This window comes from Aotus nancymaae, unplaced genomic scaffold, assembly GCF_030222135.1.
Source record: "Aotus nancymaae isolate 86718 unplaced genomic scaffold, 86718_ANA_hifiasm-v0.15.2.pri h1tg000183l, whole genome shotgun sequence".
Classification (NCBI taxonomy): domain Eukaryota; kingdom Metazoa; phylum Chordata; class Mammalia; order Primates; family Aotidae; genus Aotus; species Aotus nancymaae.
The window spans coordinates 780,368-804,335 of NW_026988598.1; the positions used below are offsets into that span (position 1 = coordinate 780,368).

At 35.2% G+C, this 23,968-nt stretch overlaps 1 protein-coding gene across 6 annotated transcripts in view; it reads right to left on the reverse strand.

Annotated features, from left to right (window-relative positions):
* Positions 1-23,968, reverse strand: part of LOC110568090 (ankyrin repeat domain-containing protein 62-like) — a 98,699-nt gene that overhangs the window by 14,259 nt on the left and 60,472 nt on the right. For 2 of the 6 annotated variants that reach the window (XR_010340907.1, XR_010340906.1), the window contains exons 12-17: positions 22,741-22,954; positions 20,912-21,089; positions 18,892-19,830; positions 17,070-17,222; positions 15,149-15,227; positions 13,481-14,282 (exon numbers count right to left, since the gene is read on the reverse strand). Coding sequence is in view for 2 of the 6 variants with exons in the window: in XM_064371809.1 (XP_064227879.1) it covers positions 15,543-15,638; positions 17,070-17,222; positions 18,892-19,830; positions 20,912-21,089; positions 22,741-22,954 (1,580 nt within the window). In the remaining 4 variants the exon portion in view is untranslated. Of the gene's footprint in view, positions 1-12,715; positions 12,839-13,480; positions 14,283-15,148; positions 15,228-15,341; positions 15,639-16,926; positions 17,223-18,891; positions 19,831-20,911; positions 21,090-22,740; positions 22,955-23,968 lie in introns of those variants that run through there. The other 4 variants (XR_010340905.1, XR_010340904.1, XM_064371809.1 and 1 more) reach the window with 4 other exon arrangements.

Here is a 23,968-nt window from a genome sequence, read left to right on the forward strand (position 1 = left end):
ATCTGTATTCAACAGTACATTGAAAATGATCATTCTCTATGACCAAGTGGAATTTATTCCTTGGTTGCGAGGATGGTATAACATGTTAAAATCAGTAAGTGTTGTTTACAATTTTTTGTAATGTTTCATAGTTTTTAGTATATCTTTCACTTTCTTGATTAAATTTACTCCTAGTATCTTATTTTGTTTCACTGTATTTCTTTTTGTCAGTTTTAGTGTGTAGTAACACTTTACTGTTGCTTGTGCATCCTTGTCTTGTTCCTGATCAAGAGACACAAGAAAAGGCTTCAAATTTTCACCATTGAATATAATGGTAGCTGTAAACATGTCATATTTGGGCCTTATTGCGTTCAGAAACATTCCTACTATACCTAATTTATTAACAGTTTTTATCAAAAAATGATATTAAGTTTTGTCAGATGCTTTTCATGCATCAATTAGAATTACTGTGCTGTTTTTGTCTCTCATTCTGTAAAAATGGTAAATCACACTAACTGGTTTTAATATGTTATGTCATCCTTGCAATCCAGGAATAAATCCCATTTGGTGATAGTGAATGATCCTCTTTAATGTACTGCTGAATACAGACTCATACTATTTTGTTGAGGATTTTTGCATCTATATTTATCAGTAATATTTGAAAGGGTTTGACAACAATTGGGATTAGTTTTTCTTTAAGTATTTGGTAGAGCTTAGCTGTGGAGATATCTTTTCCTAAAATTTTCTTTGGTGGGAAATTTTATTTACTAAATCAATCTCGTTATTCTGTTAAGACCTGCACCTTCTTCATGATTCCATCTTGATAGGTAGGAAGGTATGTACATCTCGTTTGTCCAATACATTCCTGCATAATTGTTCATAGTAAGTCTCATGGGCCTTTATATTTGTCTTATCAATAATATCCCATTTTATGTTTACAATTTTATTTGAGTCTTCTCTTTTTTCATAGCCTAGCCAAGCATTCATCTATTCTGTTTACCTCTTCAAAATACTACACACATCTCAGTTCTATTGATATTTTCTATTTTTTTCTAGTCCTAATTTATTTCTGCTCTGATCTTTGTTACTTCCTTTTTTCTGCTAAATTTTGACTTAGTTTGTACCTTTTATTCTAGTTTCTTTTGGTGTAACTTTGGGTTGTTTATTTGAGATCTTGCTTTTATTGATGTAAGCATTCATCGCTATAAAATTTCCCCTTAAGAACTGCTTTTACTCGATAAAACATGTATTGAGAAGTTGTTCACACATTTTCATTTCTCTCTTTTGTAAATTTCTTATTTAATTTCTTCTTTATGCAGTTTCTGTTAGTAGTTCAGGAGCATATTGTTTAATTTCTACATATTTGTTAATGTTTTATGATTCTGTTGTGAATTTCTACCTTTATAACATTGTGGTCAGAAAAACACTTGATATAAACTCAACACTGTCAAATTTCTTATTACTTGTTTTATGGCCTAGAATATGACCTATCCTGGATAATGTTATATGTGCACATGAAAAGAATGTGCATTCTGTTTCTCTTGGATGGTATGTCCTACATGTGTTCATTAATTTCATCTAGTCTAAAATGTAGTTGCAGCTCAATGTTTCCTTATTGATTTTCTATCTGGATTATCTGTCCAGTGTTGAAAGTGGGGTACTGAATTTCTCTAGCATTATTGTGTTGCAGTCTATGTCTACCTTCACATCACTTAATGTTTCCTTTATATATTAAGATGCTCTGTTGTTGGGTACATATAGATTTACAATTGCTACATCCTGTGGCTGAATAGACTCTCTTATATCTATATAATGACATTCATAGTCTCTTTTTACAGTTTGTGACCTAAAATCAATTTAGTCTGAGATAAACATAGTTACCTCTACTCTCTGTTTTTGTTTTCATTTGCATGAAATAACTTTTTCCATTTTTCACTTTCACTCATGGATGTCATTTAGCATTAAGCAAGTCTCTCATATGCAGCGTATATTGCATATTGTTTTACGTTATTTACTAAGCCATTCCCTATCTTTTGAACTATATTAGTTTGTTCTTGCACTACTAGAAACAAATACCCGAACTGGGTACTTCATAAAGAAAAAAGGGTTAACTGGCTCATGGTTCAGCAGGCTTTAAGCATGGCTGGGGAGGCTAGATCTTAAAATTATAGTAGAAGGCAAAGAGGAAGAAGTACCTCTTACATGGCTAGAATAGGGGGAAATGAGAAAGAAGGGGGAGGTGCTACACACTTTTGTAAACAGCCAGATCTCATGAGAACTATCATAAGTAACAGCAAGGGAGAAATCCACCCCCATGATCCAACTACCTCCCTCCAGGCCCCTCTTCCAACACTGAAGATAACTGATACACGAATTCAGTAAAGTTGAAGGATAACAAAATAAGCTAACAAAAGTAAGTAGTGTTTCTATGTACCAATAAACTAACTATCTGATGAAATTTTGGAAAACAATCCCAAGTACAATAGCAACAAAAGATTAAATACTTGGGTATAAATTTAACCAAAAAGATAAAAAGGCCTGTATATGAAAAACCTATAAAATACCAATGAACTACAGTTTAAAAACACAAGTAAATAAAAAGATATCCTATGTTCATGAATTGGAAGAATTAATATTGAGAACATGTACAAAAGGTAACATATTTAATGCAATCACTATCAAAATGGGATGCATGGGCTAACTGAACAGAATGGAAAACTCAGAAATAAACCCACATGCTTACAGTCAACTTATTTTTCACAAGGATGCCAAAAACACACAATGAGGAAGGGACAGTCTTTTCAATAAATGGTGTCACAAAAATGGAATATCCACCAGAAAAATAAAATTAGACCCTTAACTTACATCATATTAAAAAATCAACTCCAAATAAAGACTTAAATATGACACTTGAACTGGAAAACTATTAAAAGAAAACAGGGCTAAAGCTCCATGACATTGGTCTGAGCAATACTGTTTTTAATATAACCCTGACAGCACAGTCAACAAAAGCAAATATAAGAAAAATTTGTTGTAGCTTATGTTTTGAATTTCTGGTCATTACTTAACCTGGTCACTACTTTCCGTCACTTCATGGTTGAAAACACCAGCCAAGAGGTGCATCCACCTCCTTACCTGCAGGATCTGAAAATAACTGCCTGTTTCATCCTCTGCTTGGTGCTTTCCGGCATTCTTGGGATCTATATCCTGATGGAAATGTAATGCTCTGGAACCCTGGACATACTAGCCACATGTACATAGACTTTACTTACGGGCAGCAACACAGCTGGAAGTATAATAATCACATTTGGACAGGAATAAGTATTTTATATCTGCTTCTTAGAGATCTGGATTCTATTAAAATGGATTCATGGGTATTGGGGAATGAAAGGATGAATTGATAACAAATATTTCCCATTTCAGTAATAAATCAACTTACAAATAAAAAAAGAGGAGAGATCCAAGATGGCCATATAGGGACAGCTCTGGGGTGCAGTTCCCAGAGAGAACAACGCAGAGGTTGAGTGATCAAAACATTTCCAAGGAGTTTTTACTGCCCACAGACCAGGAGATTCCCAGGATGAAAAGCACCATGAGTTTCGGGCATGGCTGTTTCAGCTGGCACTGAGGGTCTCTGCATAAAAACTTGCACAAATCTGGGTGGCCATTTCAACTGGTGCCTGGAATGCCTGGGAGACAGAGCCACCCACTCAACTGAAAAAAATGGGTCTGAAACAGGGAGCCAGGTGATCTGGCTCAGCAGGTCCCACCCCAACAAAGACCAGCAATCTGAAATGCTCTGGATTGAGAGTTTCACAGCAAGCACAGCTGGACCCAGGATGGTCACATAGCAGCGGGGTAGAGCCCACAGCAGCTCAGCAACACCTCTTCTGGCAGACTGTGACTAGACTACCTCCTTGCTGGGCAGGGCATCAGCACATCAGGAACTTATAAATAAAGCCCCACCTTCCCAGAACAGAGCACCTAGGAAAAACAAGGTGGTTATGAGTTCTGCTGCAGCAGACTTAAATACACCTGCCCAGCAGCTCTGAAGGGAACAATGGAGCTCCCAGCTCAGCACTTGAGATCCTATAAGGGACAGATTGTCTCCATAAGCAGCTCCCTGACCCTCATATATCTAAAGAGACACCTTATAAAACAGAGCTCAGGATGACAGCTGGCAGATACCCTTCTGAGACGAAGATAACAGAAGAAGAAAATGGCAGCAACTCTTACTGTTCTGCAGCCACTGCAGATGATCCCCATGCAAGCAGGGACTGGAGTGCACCTCCAGCAGTCCTATAGCAGCGAGGCCTGACTGTTAGAAGGAAAACTAAAAAACAGAGAGAGATAACTTCAACATCAACCAAAATGACGTCCACTTAGAGAACCCTTCTGAAAATCACCAACTAAAAAGACCAAAGGTAGATAAATACAAGACGATGGGAAGGAACCAGTGCAAAAAAGATGAAAACACCAAAAACCAGAATGCCTCCCCTCCTCCAAAAGATTGCAAATCTTCACAGCAAGGGAACAAAGCTGGATGGAGAATGAGTCTGAAGAATTAACAGAAACAGGCTTCAGAAGGTGGGTAATAACAAACTTCTCTGAGCTAAAAGAACATGTTCTAACCCAATGCAAAGAAACTAAGAACTTTGAGAGAAGGTTAGACGAAATGCTAATGAGAATAAACAGCTTAGAGAAGAATATAAATGACTTGATGGAACTAAAACACAACATGAGAACTTCGCAAAGCACACACAAGTTTCAATAGCTGAATTGACCAAGCAGAAGAAAGTATATCAGGGATTGAAGATAAACTCAAGGAAATAAAATGAGAAGGCAAGATGAGACAAAAAATAGTGAAAATAAATGAACAAAGCTTCCAAGAAATATAGGATTATGTAAAAAGACCTAATCTACGTTTGACAGGTGTACCTGAGTGTGATGGAGAGAATGAATACAAGCTGGAAAACACTCTTCAGAATATTATCCAGGAGAACTTTCCCAACCAAGCAAGGCAGGCCAACATTCAAGTACAGGAAATACAGAGAACACCACAAAGATATTCCTCAAGAAGAGCAACCCCAAGGCACATAATCATCAGATCCACCAGGGTTGAAAAGAAGGAAAAAATGCTGAGGGCAGCCAGAGAGAAAGGTCTAGTTACCCACAAAGGGAAGCTCATCAGACTCACAGCAGATCTCTCAGCAGAAACCCTACAAGCCAGAAGAGAGTGGGGGCCAATATTCAACATCCTTAAAGAAAAGAACTTTCAACCTAGAATTTTATATACAGCCAAATTAAGCTTCATAAGTGAAGGAGAAATAAAATCCTTTATGAACAAGCAATTGCTCAGAAATTTTGTCAGCACCAGGCCTGCCTTACAAGAGTGCCTGAAAGAAGCACTAAACATAGAAAGGAAAAACCAGTTACCAGCCACTCCAAAAATGTACCAAATGGTAAAGAACAACAACACAATAAAGAAACTGTGTCAACTAATGGACAAAACAACCAGATAGCATCGAAATGGCAGGATCAAATTCACACATGATATTAACCTTAAATGTAAATAGGCTAAATGCCCCAATTAAAAGATATAGACTGGCAAATTGGATAAAAAGTCAAAACCCATTGGTGTGCTGTATTCAGGAAACAAATCTCACCTGCAAGGACACACATAGGCTCAAAATAAAGAGATGGAGGAACATTAACCAAACAAATGAAGAGAAAATTTAAAAAAAGGAGCTGCAATCCTAGTCTCTGATAAGATGGACTTTAAACCAACAAAGATTAAGAGAGACAAAGGGCCGGGCACGGGGGCTCACGCCTGTAATCCCAGCACTTTGGGAGGCCGAGGCAGGTGGATCACGAGGTCAAGAGATCGAGACCATCCTGGTCAACATGGTGAAACCCTGTCTCTACTAAAAATACAAAAAATTAGCTGGGCATGGTGGCGCATGCCTGTAATCCCAGCTACTCAGGAGGCTGAGGCAGGAGAATTGCCTGAACGCAGGAGGCGGAGGTTGCGGTGAGCCGAGATCGCACCATCGCACTCCAGCCTGGGTAACAAGAGCGAAACTCCATCTCCAAAAAAAAAAAAAAAAGAGAGAGAGACAAAGAAGGGCATTACACAATGGTAAAAGGATCAATGCAACAAGAAGAGCTAATGACCCAAAATATATATGCACCTAATACATGAGTACCCAGATACATAAAGCAAGTTCTTAATGACTACAAAGAGATTTAGACTCCCACCCAATAACAGTGGGAGACTTTAGCACTCCTCTGTCAGTATTAGACAGATCAATGAGACAGGAAATTAACAAGGACATCCAGGGCTTCAATTCAGATCTCTACCAAGCAAACCTAAAAGACATCTACAGAACTCTCCACCCCAAGTCCACAGAATATACAGTTTTCTCAGCACCACATCTCACCTACTCTAAAACTGACCACATAATTGGAAGTAAATAACTCCTCAGGAAATGCAAAAGAACGGAAATCAAACTGTCTCTCAGACCACAGTGCAATCAAATTAGAACTCGGGATTCAGAAATTAACTCAGAACCACACAACTTCATGGAAACTGAACAACAGGCTCTTGAATGTTGACTGGATAAACAATGAAATGAAGGACAAAGTAATGATGTTCTTTGAAACCAATGAGAAAGAAGACACAACATACCAGAATTTCTGGGACACATGTAAAGCAGTGTCTAGAGGGAAATTTATAGCAATAAACGCCCACATGAAAAGCAAGGGAAGATCTAATGTCGACACCTTATCATCAAAATTGAAACAGCTAGAGGAGCAAGACAAAAAAAAAAAAAAGCTGAAGAGCTAGCAGAAGAAAGGAAATAACTAAGATCAGAGCAGAACTGAAGGAGTTAGAGATACAAAAAACTCTTCAAATAATCAATAAATCTAGGAGTTGGTTTTTTGAAAAGATCAACAAAATAGAGAGACCACTAGCCAGATTAATAAAAAAGAAAAGAGAGAAGAATCAAATAGATGCAATAAAAAACGATAAAGGGATGTGATATCACCACTGATTCCACAGAAATTCTATCATCAGAGATGACTACAAATAACTCTGTGCATATAAACCAGTAAACCTGGAAGAACTGGATAAATTCCTGGACACTTGCAACCTTCCAAGCCTAAACCAAGAAGAAGTAGAAACCCTGAATAGACCAATAATGAGGGCTGAAGATGAGGCAGCATTTAATAGCCTGCCAACCAAAAATAAAGCCCAGGTCCAAATGGGTTCACAGCAGAATTCTAACAGATGTACAAAGAGGAGCTGGTACCACTCCTTCTGAAACTATTCCAAAGAATACAAAAAGAGGAAATCCTTCCAAAGTCATTTTATAAGACTAACATCATCCTGATACCAAAACCTGGCAGAGACTCAACAAGAAAAGAAAACTTCAGGCCAATATCCACGATGAACATAAATGCAAAAATCTTCGGTAAAATTCTGGAAACTGATTGCAATAGCACATCAAAAAGCTTACCAATCACGATCAAGTAGGCTTCATCCCAGGGATGCAAGGTTGGCTCAACATACACAGGTCTATAAACATAATCCACCACATAAACGGAATCAAATAAAGAAACCACATGATTATCTCAATAGATGCAGAGAAGGCCTTTGACAAAATTCAACAGTCCTTTATGTTAAAAACTCTCAATAAACTAGGTATTGATGGAACATATCTCAAAATAATAGAAGCTATTTATGACAAACCCACAGCCAATATCATACTGAATGGGCAAAAACTGGAAGCATTCCCTTTGAAATCTGGCACTAGACAAGGATGCCCTCTCTTATCACTCCTATTCAATATAGTATTGGAAGTTCTAGCCAGAAATCAGGCAAGAAAAAGAAATAAAGTGTATTCAGTTAGGAAAGGGGGAAGTCAAATTGTCTCTACTTGCAGACAACATGATTGTATATTTAGAAGATCCTATTGTCTCAGCCCCAAATCTCCTTAAACTGATAAGCAACTTCAGTAAAGTCTCAGAATACAAAATCAATGTGCAAAAATCACAAGCATTCCTATACACCAATAACAGACTAAAAGAGTGCCAAATCAAGAATGAACTGCCATTCACAGTTGCTACAAAGAGAATAAAATATCTAGGAATACAACTAACAAATGATGGAAATGACCTCTTCAAGGAGAACTACGAACCATTGCTCAAGGAAATAAAAGAGGACACAAACATGAAAAAACATTCTATGCTCATGGTTAGAAAGAATCAATATAGTGAAAATGTCCATACTGCCCAAAGTAATTTATAGATTCAATGCTATCCTCATCAAGCTACCTATGACTCTCTTCACAGAACTGGAGAAAACCACCCTAAACTTCATATGGAACCAAAAGAAAGCCTGCATAGCCAAGACAATACTAAGCAAAAAGAACAAAGCTGGATACGTCACGCTTCCTGACTTCAAACTATACTACAAGGCTACAGTAATCAGAACAGCATGGTACTAGTACCAAAACAGAGATATAGAACGATGGAACAGAACCAAGGCCTTGGAGGCAATGCTGCACATCTACAACCATCTGATCGTTGACAAACCTGACAAAAACAAGCAATGGGGAAAGGATTCCCTGTTTAATAAATGGTGTTGGGAAAACTGGCTAGCTGTGTGCAGAAATGTGACCCCTTCCTGACACCTTACACTAAAATTAACTCCAGATGGATTAAAGACTTAAACGTAAGACCTAATACCATAAAAACCCTAGAAGGAAACCTAGGTAAAAACATTCAGGACATGGGCACAGGCAAGGACTTCATGACTAAAACACCAAAAGTATTGGCGACAAAAGCCAAAATAGACAAATGGGATCTAAGTAATCTCCAGAGCTTCTGCACAGCAAAATAAATAATCATTAGAGTGAACTGACAACCAACAGAATGGGAAAAAAATTTTGCAATCTACCCATCTGACAAAGAGCTAATATTCAGAATCTGCAAAGAACTAAAACAGATTTACAAGAAGAAAACAAACAAACCCATTTAAAAGTGGGTGAAGGACATGAACAGACACTTTTCAAAAGAAGATATATATGAGGCCAACAAACATATGAGAAAGAAAATGCTCTTCATCACTGGTCATTAGATAAATGCAAATCAAAACTACATTGAGCTACCATCTCATGCCAATTAGAATGGCAATCATTAAAAAATCTGGAGACAACAGATGCTGGAGAGGATGTGGAGAAATAGGAACACTTTTACACTGTTGGTGGGAGTGTAAATTAGTTCAACCATTATGGAAGACAGAGTCTCAATTCCTCAAGGATCTAGAAATAGAATTTCCATTTGACCCAGCCATCTCATTACTGGGTATATATCCAAAGGATTATAAATTGTTCTATTATAAAGACACATGCACAAGTATGTTCATTGTGGCACTGTTTACAATAGCAAAGACCCGGAACCAACCCAAATGCCCATTGATAATAGACTGGACAAGGAATATGTGGCACATATACCCCATGGAATACTTTGCAGCCATAAAAAATGATGAGTTCATGTCCTTTGTAGGGACATGGATGAATCTGGAAACCATCATTCTCAGCAAACTGACAAAAGAACAGAAAATCAAACACCGCATTTTCTCACTCATAGGGGGTGTTGAACAATGAGAACACATGGACACAGGGAGGGGAGCATCACACAATGGGGTCTGTTGGGGGGGACTAGGGGAGGGACAGTGGGGTTAGGGAGGTTGGGGAGGGATAACATGGGGAGAAATGCCAGACAGAGGTGGCGGGGGATGGAGGCAGCAAACCACATTGCCATGAATGTACCTATGCAACAATCCTGCATGATCTGCACATGTACCCCAGAACCTAAAGTACAAAATACATATATAGAAATAAAAATTTATATATATATACACACACATATATCAATATATTTGGATATTGATATAATCTCATGTACATATATCTCATATATATTGATATAATCTCATATATACATATATATATATATACACACACACACACACATATATATGTGATTATATCAATATCCAAAGATGTCATTTCTGGAAAGCTGATTTGGAAAATATGGATTAATGCCTTGACCAAAAAAAAAAACTTTTCAAATATTTCCCCCAGTCTTGACTTTGGAACCTGAACAAAGAAAAGTTTCACCTGAAGAACAGACCCTTACCCACTTAATTCAGGGAAGGTCTTCACTTGCCTTCCATCTCTCTTGTGCAGAGTCCAGAGGAGAGATCAGATGAGCTCACTGATCACTGACATATTAACCTTACTGACATGCAAACATGGAACAATGGATGTAAAATTTCCTATCCACCAAGGAAGTGACATCTCCTGGTTCTGGGAATGAGCCAGATCAATGTGGAGAGTTGATAGTGTTTCTATTCAACACTTGGGAGAAGACAGAAAGTCTTGTCAGTGGGAAGACAGAAATGCAATTGGGAATGGAGGTTGGTATGTGTTTCTCATTACTGACTGACTTTTTTCATTCATCTAGTATATGCTGAGTGTTTCCCCTAGAATCATTGACCTTTAGAAAGATGATTCCCCTCACAATTGTGTTATTTTTGTGCTGAAAAACTGATTTTGATTTGTGTTTCATATAGTGTGCATTGAAATAATGGGGGGAATCTCTGTATGAAAGGAAAACAAAGTTTTTCTTTCCTCCTCAATATTTCCAGAGACATCTGCTCAGATTATCTGAGTTTTCCCATTCATAGGATGAGTCTCCTCAATAAATTCCACAATTCTGTGTATGATCATTTAGGCATAGATCACAGTGACACTTGGAAGCATGGTATAAAAATATACATATGTCAAATAAAAATATAAACAAATGTTAAAAATGGAAAACAGATGAGTAAGGCAGGGACTAGCTTGTAGTTATGTCAACAGGGACAAACACTGCAGTTTCAGTCAAATATTTGCTATCTTTGTAGTAGAAGATTTCGACATGTAAATTCTAATTTTGTTGCTTTATAAGTAACTGTGATGCTTAATGACATGGCAGCTTTTAGTATCTTAGGCCATTTACTGAAGGCCTATTAAATCATTTCAAGGCATGTAAGCCAGTGCTTCTGAGAAAGCAGTGACATACATGCTTTCTCCTGATTTCTCCAACTATGTAAAACTTCATTAAAGCTATTCCTGAACAATATGAAGGAAGTTCCTTGAGTAACATAAATCTTCCCAATCTTTTGCCTCAGGAGAGAATGTGGATTATAGAAAAACAGTGGGTGTGAGTAAAGTGGGAAATTATTTGGGTAATGAGAATGTATTTTTTCCTTTGGTCAAGGAAGGAAATCATTGAAACAAGATTGGAATACAGAAATATGATACTAACATATATGGTAAGTTCTTGAGAAAACAGGCTGATAAAACAAAATTTTAAAACACAGAAACAATAATATTAGATTTAGAACAAAGTTTATAAGAAAGTGTAAAAAAAATACATTCTTGTTCAGGATACATAAAGAACTCTTACCAATCAATAAGAAAAAGGCAATCAATTAAAACATGGTCAAAAGATAACAACCAGGTATTTCATCTAAGAAATGACAACTGGCCAGTAACCACAAGAAGATATGCTCAACATCAAAGGGAAATGCAAATCAAAACAACAATGAGGTACCACTTACCACTAGAATGCCTATAATAAAAAGATGAAAAAAAAATACTGGAAAAGATGTGGAGAAATTGGAACCCTAAACCCTGCTCGTGGAAATGTAAAATTATACAGCTGTGTTGAATAACAGCCTGACAGTTCCTTGAGATTAAACATAGTTACCATTTGACTTAGATTCCCACTTGAGTAGTTACCCAAGAGAAACATGTGTCTGCATGCATGTCCAGTGCATTATTCATAATAGTAAAAACCTGGAAACAGTCCAAATGTCCATCAACTGTTAAATAAAATGTGAGATTTCTCTGCAATAGAATATTAATCACAAATAAGAGGAAACAATCTACTGATACATGCTGTACAATACAGATGAGCGTTGAAAACATTATGCTAAGTGAAATAACCTAGACACAAAAAGCCACTATTTCATGATTTTACTTATATACTATACCTGGCATAGGTAAATTCATAGAGACAGAAAGTATAATAGAGGTTACTAGGGATAAGGAGAGGGATTATGGGAAGACATTATTTAATGCATACAGAGTTTCTGTTAGGGATTATGAAAAGTTCTAGAAATTAATAATGTTGATTGTTGTATGACATTGTAAATGTATTTAATTCCATTGAAGTATGGAGTTAAAAACTGTTAAAATGTGAAATTTTATATTATATATACTTCACCAGAACTTTAAAAAATAATTGACAATGCTTAGCATCTTTTAAACAGAAGATTTAGAATAAAAAATTTCAAGAAAAAACTGTTTAAACATTATTTTGAATTAAAAATATGAACTTAACCTTCTCCCCCAAATCAATCTTATATTAACAATATTAAAAAAAAAACCCACATATGTATTAGATGCAGAAAAAACATGAGAAAATTGAACATTTTTCATTAAAAAAATAATCTCGGTGGGGCCAGGTGTGGTGGATCACACATGTAATCCCAAGAGTTTGGGAGGTTGAGGCAGGTAAATCACCTGAGGTTGGGATTTTGAGACCATCCTGACCAACATGGAGAAACCCTGTCTCTACTAAAAAATATACAAAATTAGCTGGGCATGGTGGTGCTTGCCTGTAATCCAATCTATTCACGAGGCTAAGGCAGGAGAATTGCTTGAACCTGGGAGGCGGAGGTTGCGGTGAGCTGAGAGCGGGCCACTACACTCTAGCCTGGGCAACAAGAGTGAAACTCCATCTAAAAAAAAAAAAAAAAAAAAAAAAATCTCAGCAAACTGTGAATACAGGAGAATTTCCTGAACATGTCAAAGGGCTTCTTTAAAATACCTAATGCTAACATCCTACGTAATGATGAAAGACTGAATGTTTTCCCCTAAGACCAAGAATAAGACTGGCATGTCAGCTCTTACCACTTCTGTTCAACGCTGTACTGGAAATTCGAGCCACTGTAACCACTTTTAAAAGAGAGTCAGGAGAAGGAAGAAAGGAGGGAAGGAAGAAAGGAAGAGTGGAAGAGAGGAAGGGAGGGAGGAAAATAAAATAAAAGGAATTTAGACTGAAAAGAAATGAGTAAAACTGTCTTTGTTCACAGACATAATCATCTGTGTAGAAAACCAAGTGAAATCCATTGCAATATTACTGACATCAGTAAGTGAGTTTTGCCACATTGCAGGACACATGATTGATATACAAAAATCAACTGTAATTCTATATGTTACAAATAAACTGTTAGGAATTGAAATTTTAAAAATAATACTATTTCTAATAGCATTAAAATATAAAATTCTTGGGAATATATCTGACATACTATGCAAAATATCTGTACAATGATAACCAAAAAGTACTGTGGAGAAAAATCAAAGAAGAGCTAAGAAAATACCTTATTCATAGGTTGAGAGACTCAACATTATTAAGATGTTAATTCTTTCCCATGACATAATGCAATCCCAGTCCAAATCCAAGCAGGTATTTTGTAGAAACTGACAACTGATTTTAAGACTTCCATGGCATATAGATAACACAGAAATGCACAGTAACTCGGAAAAAACAAAGGAATAGATTTAGAGAGCAAATACAATGCAGTTTGAAGAATTATTACAAAGCTACAATAATCATAACAGTGTGATTTTGACATATAGATAGATCAATGGAACAGAACAGTGTCCAGAAACCAGGTATACATCACACTCACACACACACACACACACTCTTAAAATGTCACTGGTGAAGTGACTGCTTATGAACAGTAATTGCTTGATACATTAATCTAGGATCTGTTGGCCTTAAATCACTACCATAACCTTGAGGAGTTGATGATGTCTTTGTTTTCTGAGAACAGTTTCAGTGTGCAAGCTGATGGTTCCATAGAGATGGCAGAACAAAGTGTAGAGCCAGAAAAAAAGGGATACCCACAGACTTCTTGAGATTTTTTTTAAAGTTATAAAACATGATAAACTAATGAGGCATAAGTATACTTTTCATTATGAATGTTTATGTTTTCACATCTTTCAGTAATGTGTATAAGAAAAAGTATTTAATGCAGTATTTATTAACAAAGCAATGGAGAGGGATGACATTCACTATTTACAGTTCATTTCAGAAATCAATGATTTAAATTTAATTCATAATTTTTGGCAACATACCCTCATGTACTTCTGCAGTTATGTTCTCTTGCACACCTGCTGTATTTGAAAAAGTCAAATATTATTAATAATGTTTAAATTAAACAAGAGACATTCTCATGTAGCTCCATTGTAAGTCAAGGAGTATCTCTACTCTGGGTTGATCATCCCTAACCTGAAAATCTGAAATCCAAAATGCTCTACAATCTGAAACTTTTTGAGCACAGGCATGTTATCACAACTGGAAAGGTCCACACCTGACCTCATGTGACAGGCTGTGATGAAAACATAGTTAAAACTTTGTTACATGCAAAACGTTTTTGTAAAACATTGTACAGGCTGGGTGTGATGGCTCATGCCTATAATCTCAGCACTTTGGGAGGCCAAGGCAGGTGGATCACCTGAAGTCAACCAGCCTGGCCAACATGGTGAAACCATCTCTACTAAAAATACAAAAATTAGCCTGGTGTGGCAGCACATACCTATAGTCCCAGCTACTTGGGAGGCTGAGGCAGGAGAATTGCTTGAACCTGGGAGGCAGAGGTTGCAGTGAGCTGAGAACACACCACTGCACTCCAGCCTGGGTGACAAAGCAAGACTCTGTGCCCCACCGCACCCACTCCTCTCTTGCAAAGAAAAAAAAGAAAATGAAAGAAAAAAGAAAAAGAAAAATATCGTATAGAATTATCTTCAGGCTGTGTGCATAAGGTATATATGAAACATAAACGTATTTCATGTTTACACTTGGTACCATTCCCAAGGTATTTCACTAGGTGTATACAAATATTCCAAAATCTGGAAAAAATCCACTTTTGGTCTTCCCAATAATTTCAGGCAAGGGATATTCAATCTGTCCTACTAGAAAAATAAAATTCCTTTTCAATGTGACAGAAATTAAGAGATTGTCTTATTGAACTTCAACTTACCAGAATTTTCGGAAGCTGCTCAATTTTGTTCGCTTGCTCTTTCATTCTAATTTTTAACATGACATTTTCCAGTGTAAGCCTAAAATACATATATTTTAAAATAATTATTTACAGACATAATTTTTAAAAACAACATATAAATTCTGAAAAAATATCTGAAGAAATAATTACATAAATTCTGAGACATTTGAAAATTAGAAAATTGAGCAACTGCCATTTTTCTACCTTTGTTTTGTGGATGATGTGTAAAATTAAAAGTAAAGTAGAAAAATTATGCATTTCAAAATAGCTTACAGCTGAAATTTTTTCTTGGCTTCACATAGACATACTTATTATCTTAACTGATATAGTTCTCATACTACACTACTCATTTGCTTTATAAATACTCAAGATATTATGTGTGCTGCTTTAAATTGTACTTTTGCACGTGGTCTGGCATCTCCTCATTATATCTTAGAGTCTCTGTGAGTTGATCCTGGATTTCCTGTATCTAAAACAAAGAATTGAAAACAACCTTTAGGTGTGGAAACCAAATGCCTATCAATAGGTAAATGAATGAACAAAAGATGGTATATATAAAATACTGTTTTTAAACTATCAAAATGTATTTTATTAAAAAATGATAATAATCTAGGACAAATCAATCTATTACCTGTTTTTAACTAAATTTTATTGGAATGCAGCCACACTCCTGCAATCTGCATATTGTTTGTGGCTACATTTGTGCTGTAAGTGCAGTGTTGAGTTGTTCCAACAGGGATCTTATGGCTCACAAAGTCTCCAATAATACTACCTGGTCCTTTACAGAAAAATTTACTGACCTATGCTGTAGGATTAAAATACAATATTTTTCTTGCTTTTACTTTATATTTTATCAGATACTCAAATTGATAAATTTGGTTAAACGGGGAAAGAGAAAATTACTTTATGGTAAGCATTTATATTTTTGAATTCCAAACACCACTACCACATCAGCTATAATTTTGTTTCTTTTTTGTGTGTATGCATTTAATTTTGTTGTAGCAAGGCAACTTATACATTTTTAATATTTAAAACTAAGCATCATCTTTCCTCTCCAGGCAAACCACAAGAAAATTTAAAAATAAACGGGAACATAATTAAAATAGACAAGATCAATTTCAAATAAGATCCTACAGGTTCTGTTGATTGAGTAGCAGGGCTCACATCATCATTAGGAGAGAATTTATTTACAAGTGTCATCTTAAACGGTAGGGATGTCCATTAAACATGCCAAAGGATAAGCCATGTTATCAAAATGCCCACTTGACCCACGCAAACATCTCAAACCTACCCTTTGCTGACCTTCTATAACTCCATTTTTAAAGTTGTTTTTTTTTTTTAAACTAGAGAAAGTAGACAGACACATGTTGGCAAATGCTAACTGCTCATAGTCATATGACTCTGACTATAGCCCAATATAAAGTCAGAGCAAGGATTTTTATCAAAACAAAAATTTATTCTGTAGAATGGCCTTTCTGTACAAGTTAAACTGAAACCCATGAAATAAGTAAGCACAAGTTCTTTATTCACACAGAAAAGTAGAGATTAAAAAAAGAAAAATTTCTGAAACATTCCATTAGGAATTATCCTCTGAATTAATCTGGCTTGTATCCCCATGGCAATACAAAAATCACTAAAAATATACTGTAAGCAGAAAAAAAAATTATCTAATCTATGAGAAATGATGTGTAATTCTCAACTTTCTTAACTGGAAATATTATAAGAAAAATATGTATTATTATAAAACATAGCAGAGATTGAGAAATGAGTGCATTACAAAGATAATAAAATTAATTATAATTAAAATATGAAAAAAGCTGTCCACTAAAACTAGTATCCTACAACAGTTGATATTAACCAGCTACAGAGTAACTGTTGACATGCTAAGTTTCATACATACCTGACTTCTCATCAGTCCGAATTTCTTTTTTGTATCTCGTGTCTCATCTTCTAAAGTATTTTGACGTTGTGATGAAATCTCTAGCATACCTTCTGACAGTAATTGTTTGTTCAGGGCATCACCCAGTTCTCGTTTGAGTTTTCTCACAACTACCTGATAAGATGTTATTTTTGTTACGGATTTTACATATCACCTTATTATTAAATTGTGTTAGTAATATTTAACTCTAATGTATACACTTAGAAAAGTATCACCACACACACAGATTCTTTCTTTTTCCCCCTCATGTGTATACACTCCTGTTTATTAATGAATCCAGTTAAGGATAAAGAAGGTGTTATCTTCATGCCAAACTGCTGCTGTGTTACTCATACAACAGATTCAGTCCACTGATGAATATGCACTGAGGTTTTTAAACCTCAAAAAGAAACAGGTATGTGGGTGGGACTGGTGGTAGTGAATTTTACACTGTGCAATGTTTTCTCTCTTTTTTATAAGAAGAAGCTCAAATCAACCTCAGAGTTCCTCACATATTCAGTCACCTGCTCATATCCTTCCAACAGATTTCCATCTCAGAAGAAAAGTTACATTCCAATGGCCTTCAATGCTCTAGGTAACCTGGCTTCTACCTCCCTCCCTGATCTTGGCTGCTATGTCTCTCTTCCCTACTCCCTCCATTCCTACCACCCCTCATTAATCTGAAAATGGGGATCCAACGTGAAACTAATAAATCACAGACAGCTAAGCTTATCTTTGTACAGGACATTATATCCAAATGAGAGTCACTGAGCCTTGAAATAAAAATTATGACCACATTTTTCATTAAAAAATCGAAAGTAACTTATAAATGCTAGTGGGAAGATTAAATCAAATCTAGTTTGGTAACATTTACCACATTTTCCCCATATTATAATGTAAGAAAAACTAGATGTCTTTGAAGAATGGAAAGGTCACATCAATGTATAATTTAAGATTGAATTATTTTCAGATTTAAGTGAAATTGACATGAAAAAAAATAAAATTGACCAGGCACGGTAGCTCATGCCTGTAATCCCAGCACTTTGGGAGGCCCAGGTGGGCGGATCACTTGAGGCCGGGAGTTCAAGACCAGCCTGACCAACATGGTGAAACCCAGTCTCTACTAAAAATACAAAAATTAGCTCAGCATAGTGGCAGGTGCCTATAATCCCATCTACTCGGGAGGCTCAGGCAGGAGAATCACTTGAACCTGGAAGACAGAGGTTGCAGTGAACGAAGATCGCACCATTGCACTCCATTCTGGGCAACAGAGAGATATTATAAATAATATTATATTATTTATAAAATAATAAATAAAATTATACCAACTAAGATACATTAAAAGCTATTGAAGAAAAATAATTTTAAAATAAGGATTACACTTTTGTTCATCTGGGAAATCTGGAATTAATGGTCAAAGTAAACCAATTAATTGAATCAATTTCAAAATAACACTTTAGGTATGAATATTTCTTTATATCTGTTTTATCATAATCCTAAAATGTGGCAACATACAGACATTAAAATTATTTCAGCAGTGTTAAGACTACATTATAAATATTAGTCTATATTAACATTTTGTAACTGAAATGCTTAAAATTTCCTGAGTGTCACATTGTCACATCTCTTAGCTCTAACTTTTATTTGCTGGAAACAAGTTACGTTTTTTAAGGTGATACAGCAGATCTGTTTATCATGTATATACTTTCATATTCAACTAGATTCACTGTTTAGCCATAACCAAATATTACTTTAAATTTTACTTCAGGAAGTTTGAAAAATATGTATTTTTCTTGATACTTACTTCTTCTTCTTCTTTCTCTTTTTCATACTGACATTGCCTTTCTTTTAAAAGAGCATATTCCTCTATCAACCCCTTGTTGTTCTCTTCTAGCAGAATACAGTGCTTTCTACACTCAGCTTGAAGTTTCTCTACAGTATCTTCACATTTGGCTTGGATATTAATTATTAATTTTTCCTGATTGTCAGCTTGCTTGTGAGCATCATTAAGTTGCTGTTGATGCAATGCATTTTGGCTTTGTATCTGAAATAGTTCATCCTCTACAGATGGTTGCTTTCTCACATATTTTTCCACTATATGTTGGGCATTTTGGTACATGTGTTCAATGGCCTTCAATCGATGCGGTGTTTGGCTTATGACTCTTTGCATGTGTTCTATAGCCAACGTCTTTTTCTTGAGAGCCTCACTTTCACAATGGAGCTCAGTTTCCAGGCCACTGGATTTACTCTCAGCTTTAGAAAGTTGCTGACAAAGAATCTGAATATGAGAATTCATATTTTCTTGTAAATGACACCACTGATTTACTGTGTTCTGGAAAGCAAGCTGTAGGTCTCTTTTTGATGACTGACTTTGATCACGATCACATAGAACAGCAGTCAGTCTACAACTGTATAATTCCACCTCTGTTTCCAGTCTTTGCTTTCTTTGTTTTTCCTTCTCTAGCTCAGAATTGAGCACTGTATTCTTATCCAATGTCAGAGCATTAAGCTTTTCACTATACCAGTTTATCGTTTTTGTCAATGTTTCCTCATTCAGCTTTAGAGTCTTTTCAAGGTCTTCACTCTTTTTCTTTATAATTTCAATATCCTTGAAATACGTATTTTCATTTTCCTGGTTCTGATGTTTTACTGTGTCTATTTCTAGCCAGAGTCTGGCCATTTCATCCTGCATCAAGTGATTTTTCTGCCGCAGGTCTCTTTCTTTTTCATGAGTACGAGAACTCTAAAACAAAGAAAACTTTCAATTAGTACCCAAAAAAATGACACATTATGACTTCTTCTGAAACTAAATAAGTAATAACCCATACATTTATACAATGAAAGAATTGTCATCTGGATATCCAACTGGAAAAGAGAAGTTGAATCAAAACTTCAAACATTTTAGAGCATAAATTCTCAAAAGTTCAAAAATGTATTTCAAGACAATTAATTTTAAAAAAGGCTTTTACTGAATTTCAACAAACCCAAAGGCATAAATGATTAGTAACTATGAGTACATTTAGAAATTGGGTTTACACACTAACATCTAACCTATACTTTTCCCTATAGTGTAAGAGCCTTAGCTCTGCAGGTATTTGGACAGATGAAATTTTCCAAATTCCTTTCCTTTTTCCTGCAAATATTTTATAGATAATTCTACTTTTCTTACATTTTTAGAGTCAGTTTTAAGAATGACAGGTATTGATAAATGATAAATCTAGGCATTGTACTAAGCACTTTTATATGCATACATCAATTCAGTCATTTAGTTATCACAATTCTGAAGGGAAAGTTTAAAAATACAAGAAGCTGCTGGATTTTCCCCAGGTCTTCTGACTCCTAGTGCTCCTCCACCAGATCATGGTTACTTCCATGAAGTAGATATGCAAATACAATAAAAATCTTTTCTTTCAAAACACCAAAAGTAAAGAAGATAACATTTATAAAGCTCTTCTTAGGACATCATGAGATTATGTACTATTATGATAACTTTTATTTCATTTTCACAATGCTTGAAACCATAATTAATGTGAAATAGAAAAAACTATATTGAACTATATCACTAGGAACAAATTACTTATCTATAAAATATCACTAAGTATATATCATGGAATATCATTGTTTTCCAAAGGTCTTTGAACTGAAATAAAATACTACTTTGATGCCAAGATTTACAATAAATAATTGTAGCTATAAGTGTCATTCATTTTTAAGATGAAACAAAATTTGTGGTTTTAGAACTAAATATATATTAAGTCAAAGGGATATTATAATATTAACAAAATAATATTAGAAATATAAAATTTTACCAAATGTTAATGTACCTGATATAAATTATTTCTTACAGTCTTCAATTTCATTTCCAATGATTTGAGAGTCAGTTGAAGTTGTTTTTTCGCTCCAGCTTGTGTCCAATATTTCTTTTCCATTATTTCGAACTCTTCTGTACCTTTTTCATACTTTTCAGGCTTTCTTCTTTTTTCTTCTTGTTGTAAGATTAATCTGTGGTTAAATATACTTATCTTAAAATCCTTTAAAAACAAAGCACTCGTATGCTGGTTTATTTTCCTAATAAAGTGCTCATGCTCTTGAATATTTTTTCTTTCTGGTTTTCATGTTAATTTCTCACTTCAATGTCTTCCAAAGGACATATATAAATTGAAAAGTAGTAAGGAATAAACATTCTGCTAATTGATTAGCTTCTGTTACTAATAACTCTAGTAAATATTATTGAAAAGGACATTGAAAATTCTTAGGTAAAGTTGCAAGCTAAAAATTACCTTTTCTTCACACATTAATAATTACTCCTCAGTCAGAATGAATCATTTAGAGTAAGCTAATTAAAAAGAAGTTATTTTTTATAAATAAGTTGATACCTTCAGCAGAAATAAATTTTCATATTCATGAAATATTGCAGGTATCCCTAAACATGATTTACATTGTAAGATAGCACCTTCAGGTGTCTTCTTGCAACATTTATCTGCAGATAACTATCATCCAAGCCTCGGCTAAGGAATCTAAGATGTTACCCCATACCTTTTATGTTTCTTTTTTTAATAACACTTTTAACTTACCCTATTGATTATTATGTATTTTACAAACAATGTTAAAATCCATTCTCAAACAAGACAAAATTTAATATTTAAACAGTAAAGAGTAATATGTGCTTTCAGCATAGAATCTTGATTTAATTTAATCTCTGTAGCAGAGACAGATGTTGACTAAGCTAATCAGTAATCACTAAAAGTAAAATTCCATTTTACTTTTAATTCCTTGCATACTAAAAGTAAAACTAGGCCAGGCATGGTTGCTCATGCTGTCATCAGTGGATAATTTGCAGTCAGGAGTTTGAGACCAGTCTGGCCAAGGCCAGTGGATAACTTGCAGTCAGGAGTTTGAGAACAATCTGGCCAACACAGCAAAACCCTATCTCTGCTTAAAAAAAAAATTAGCCAGGCATGGTGATGCATGCCTGTAATCCCAACTACTTGGGAGGCTGAGGCACAAGAATCACTTGAACACAGGAGCAGAGGTTGCAGTGAGCTGAGATTCCACCACTGCACTGCAACCTGGGTGACAGAGCAAAACTCTGTCTCAAAAAAATAAATAAATAAATAAAAATAAATAAAACTGAATAATTTTAGAAATAATTACTCTGGGTGGAGAAAAATATCCATGTCATACTCTGTTGAATTATAAATTAATATAAACTTTCTTAAGAACAACTTAGAAATATTCATCAAAAATCTTTTTTAAAAGCTCCTATACTCTAACCAGATAGCTCTATTTTGAAACATTTTTCCAAAGTAAATGAATAGAAATGGAGAAAATTATGGCTATGTAGGATGTTCCTTACAGCATTAATACAATAAATTAAGACCCCAATTTCAATTTATTAAATAATGAGATTGCCATAGAGTAGAAATCTATATAATCATTTAAACAATGATTTAAAGGAATATGCAATTAATTATTAGAGAAATATTCACAATTAAGAGCTTGTGATATTATACCCAAGAATTTCACATTCCACAATTTTAAGAAGTTTTTTTCTCTATTAAACCCTAGAAGGTAAGTCAACTATTATAAAAATTATCCTACATATCTTTAGTATAAACAGCTCAAATATTTCTTTAAAACTAGAATGTTTTACCTTAAATTATGGAGCTCTTGTTTCCATTCAAGTTTCTGATGCTCTGACTGTGATTCGGTTTTGTCTGTTTCAGACAGTTCCTTTTGTAGTGTACTAATCTTATTTTTCATTTTTTGAAATTTCACTGTAAGTTGTTCACAGTAATATATTTTATGTTCTACTAATATTTCATGTGCAGATACTGCATTCTTGATTTTCAATAGGCTAACAAAATCTGTAACCAAGGGAAAACAAAATAGAGATAAAATACATGAGTAGGGTTTTAGATATAAAGGACTGTGGATATCAACATGGCAATCATTCATACACTGAATGAGTATGTATATATTGACTGCCTGCAATGTGGAAATTATAGAAAGAGCTTCAGATAAAACAGACAACACGTCCGACCTTGTTTAAGCTTAAAGCATAGTGAAGAACAAAGACAAAGGTGACAAATATAAATTCAGATAGCTGCTTTAAGAATACATAGTTTTATAATCACATAAGAGAATTTGACCTATAATTGCCCAAGGGAAGATTTCCCTGAGGAAGAGAAGGCTACACTGAGAAATGAAAAATGAGAAGGAAGCACTTGAGCAAAGGAGGAAGCAGAGCACTCTGGCTAGTCTGATGCATGTTCTGGAGCTCTGCTGCAATCTGCTTCCAGCCAAGAGGGAGCAACGGGTGCTGATTTTCTTTCTTACCTGAAGCCAAAAACAACCAGGCAAAATAATGAAACAATGCCTTTCAACACAGTGGACTTTGGTAATGAGGATGGTAATCACTGAAAGACAAGAAACAAATGTAGGCCTTACAAAAGTCCCAGCTTTTTGTGTGGACAGAGCTCCCAGGCCATGACAAAGGGAGAAAATCTGACACAAGATTCCCTGAGCTGTGGTGGTGACGCTAAGAGTCTGGTAAAATGAAAGCAGAGAGAAATCACAGGACAGAACACTTGAGAGGAGAAAGCAGCAGAGGAAACAAACCCTGGACATCTGCAGAGGTCCACTCTAAAGTATTTAATAGAATAATGAAAAAAATCCACATGTGCTAGGAAACTTCCTAAGACCAAGGCGGCAGGGAAAACAATAGAACAAGATTAGAAGAAACAATGTCTGCTGTTCTCGAAGCGCCCAGAAGAGGGTCCATTCCCAGGAGCCAGGTCCAAAAACTCATACTTCACAGGACAAGAAATAATCAGGAAACTCTTGCCTCAGGAGTGGCAAATTACCCAAAATCTAAAAGC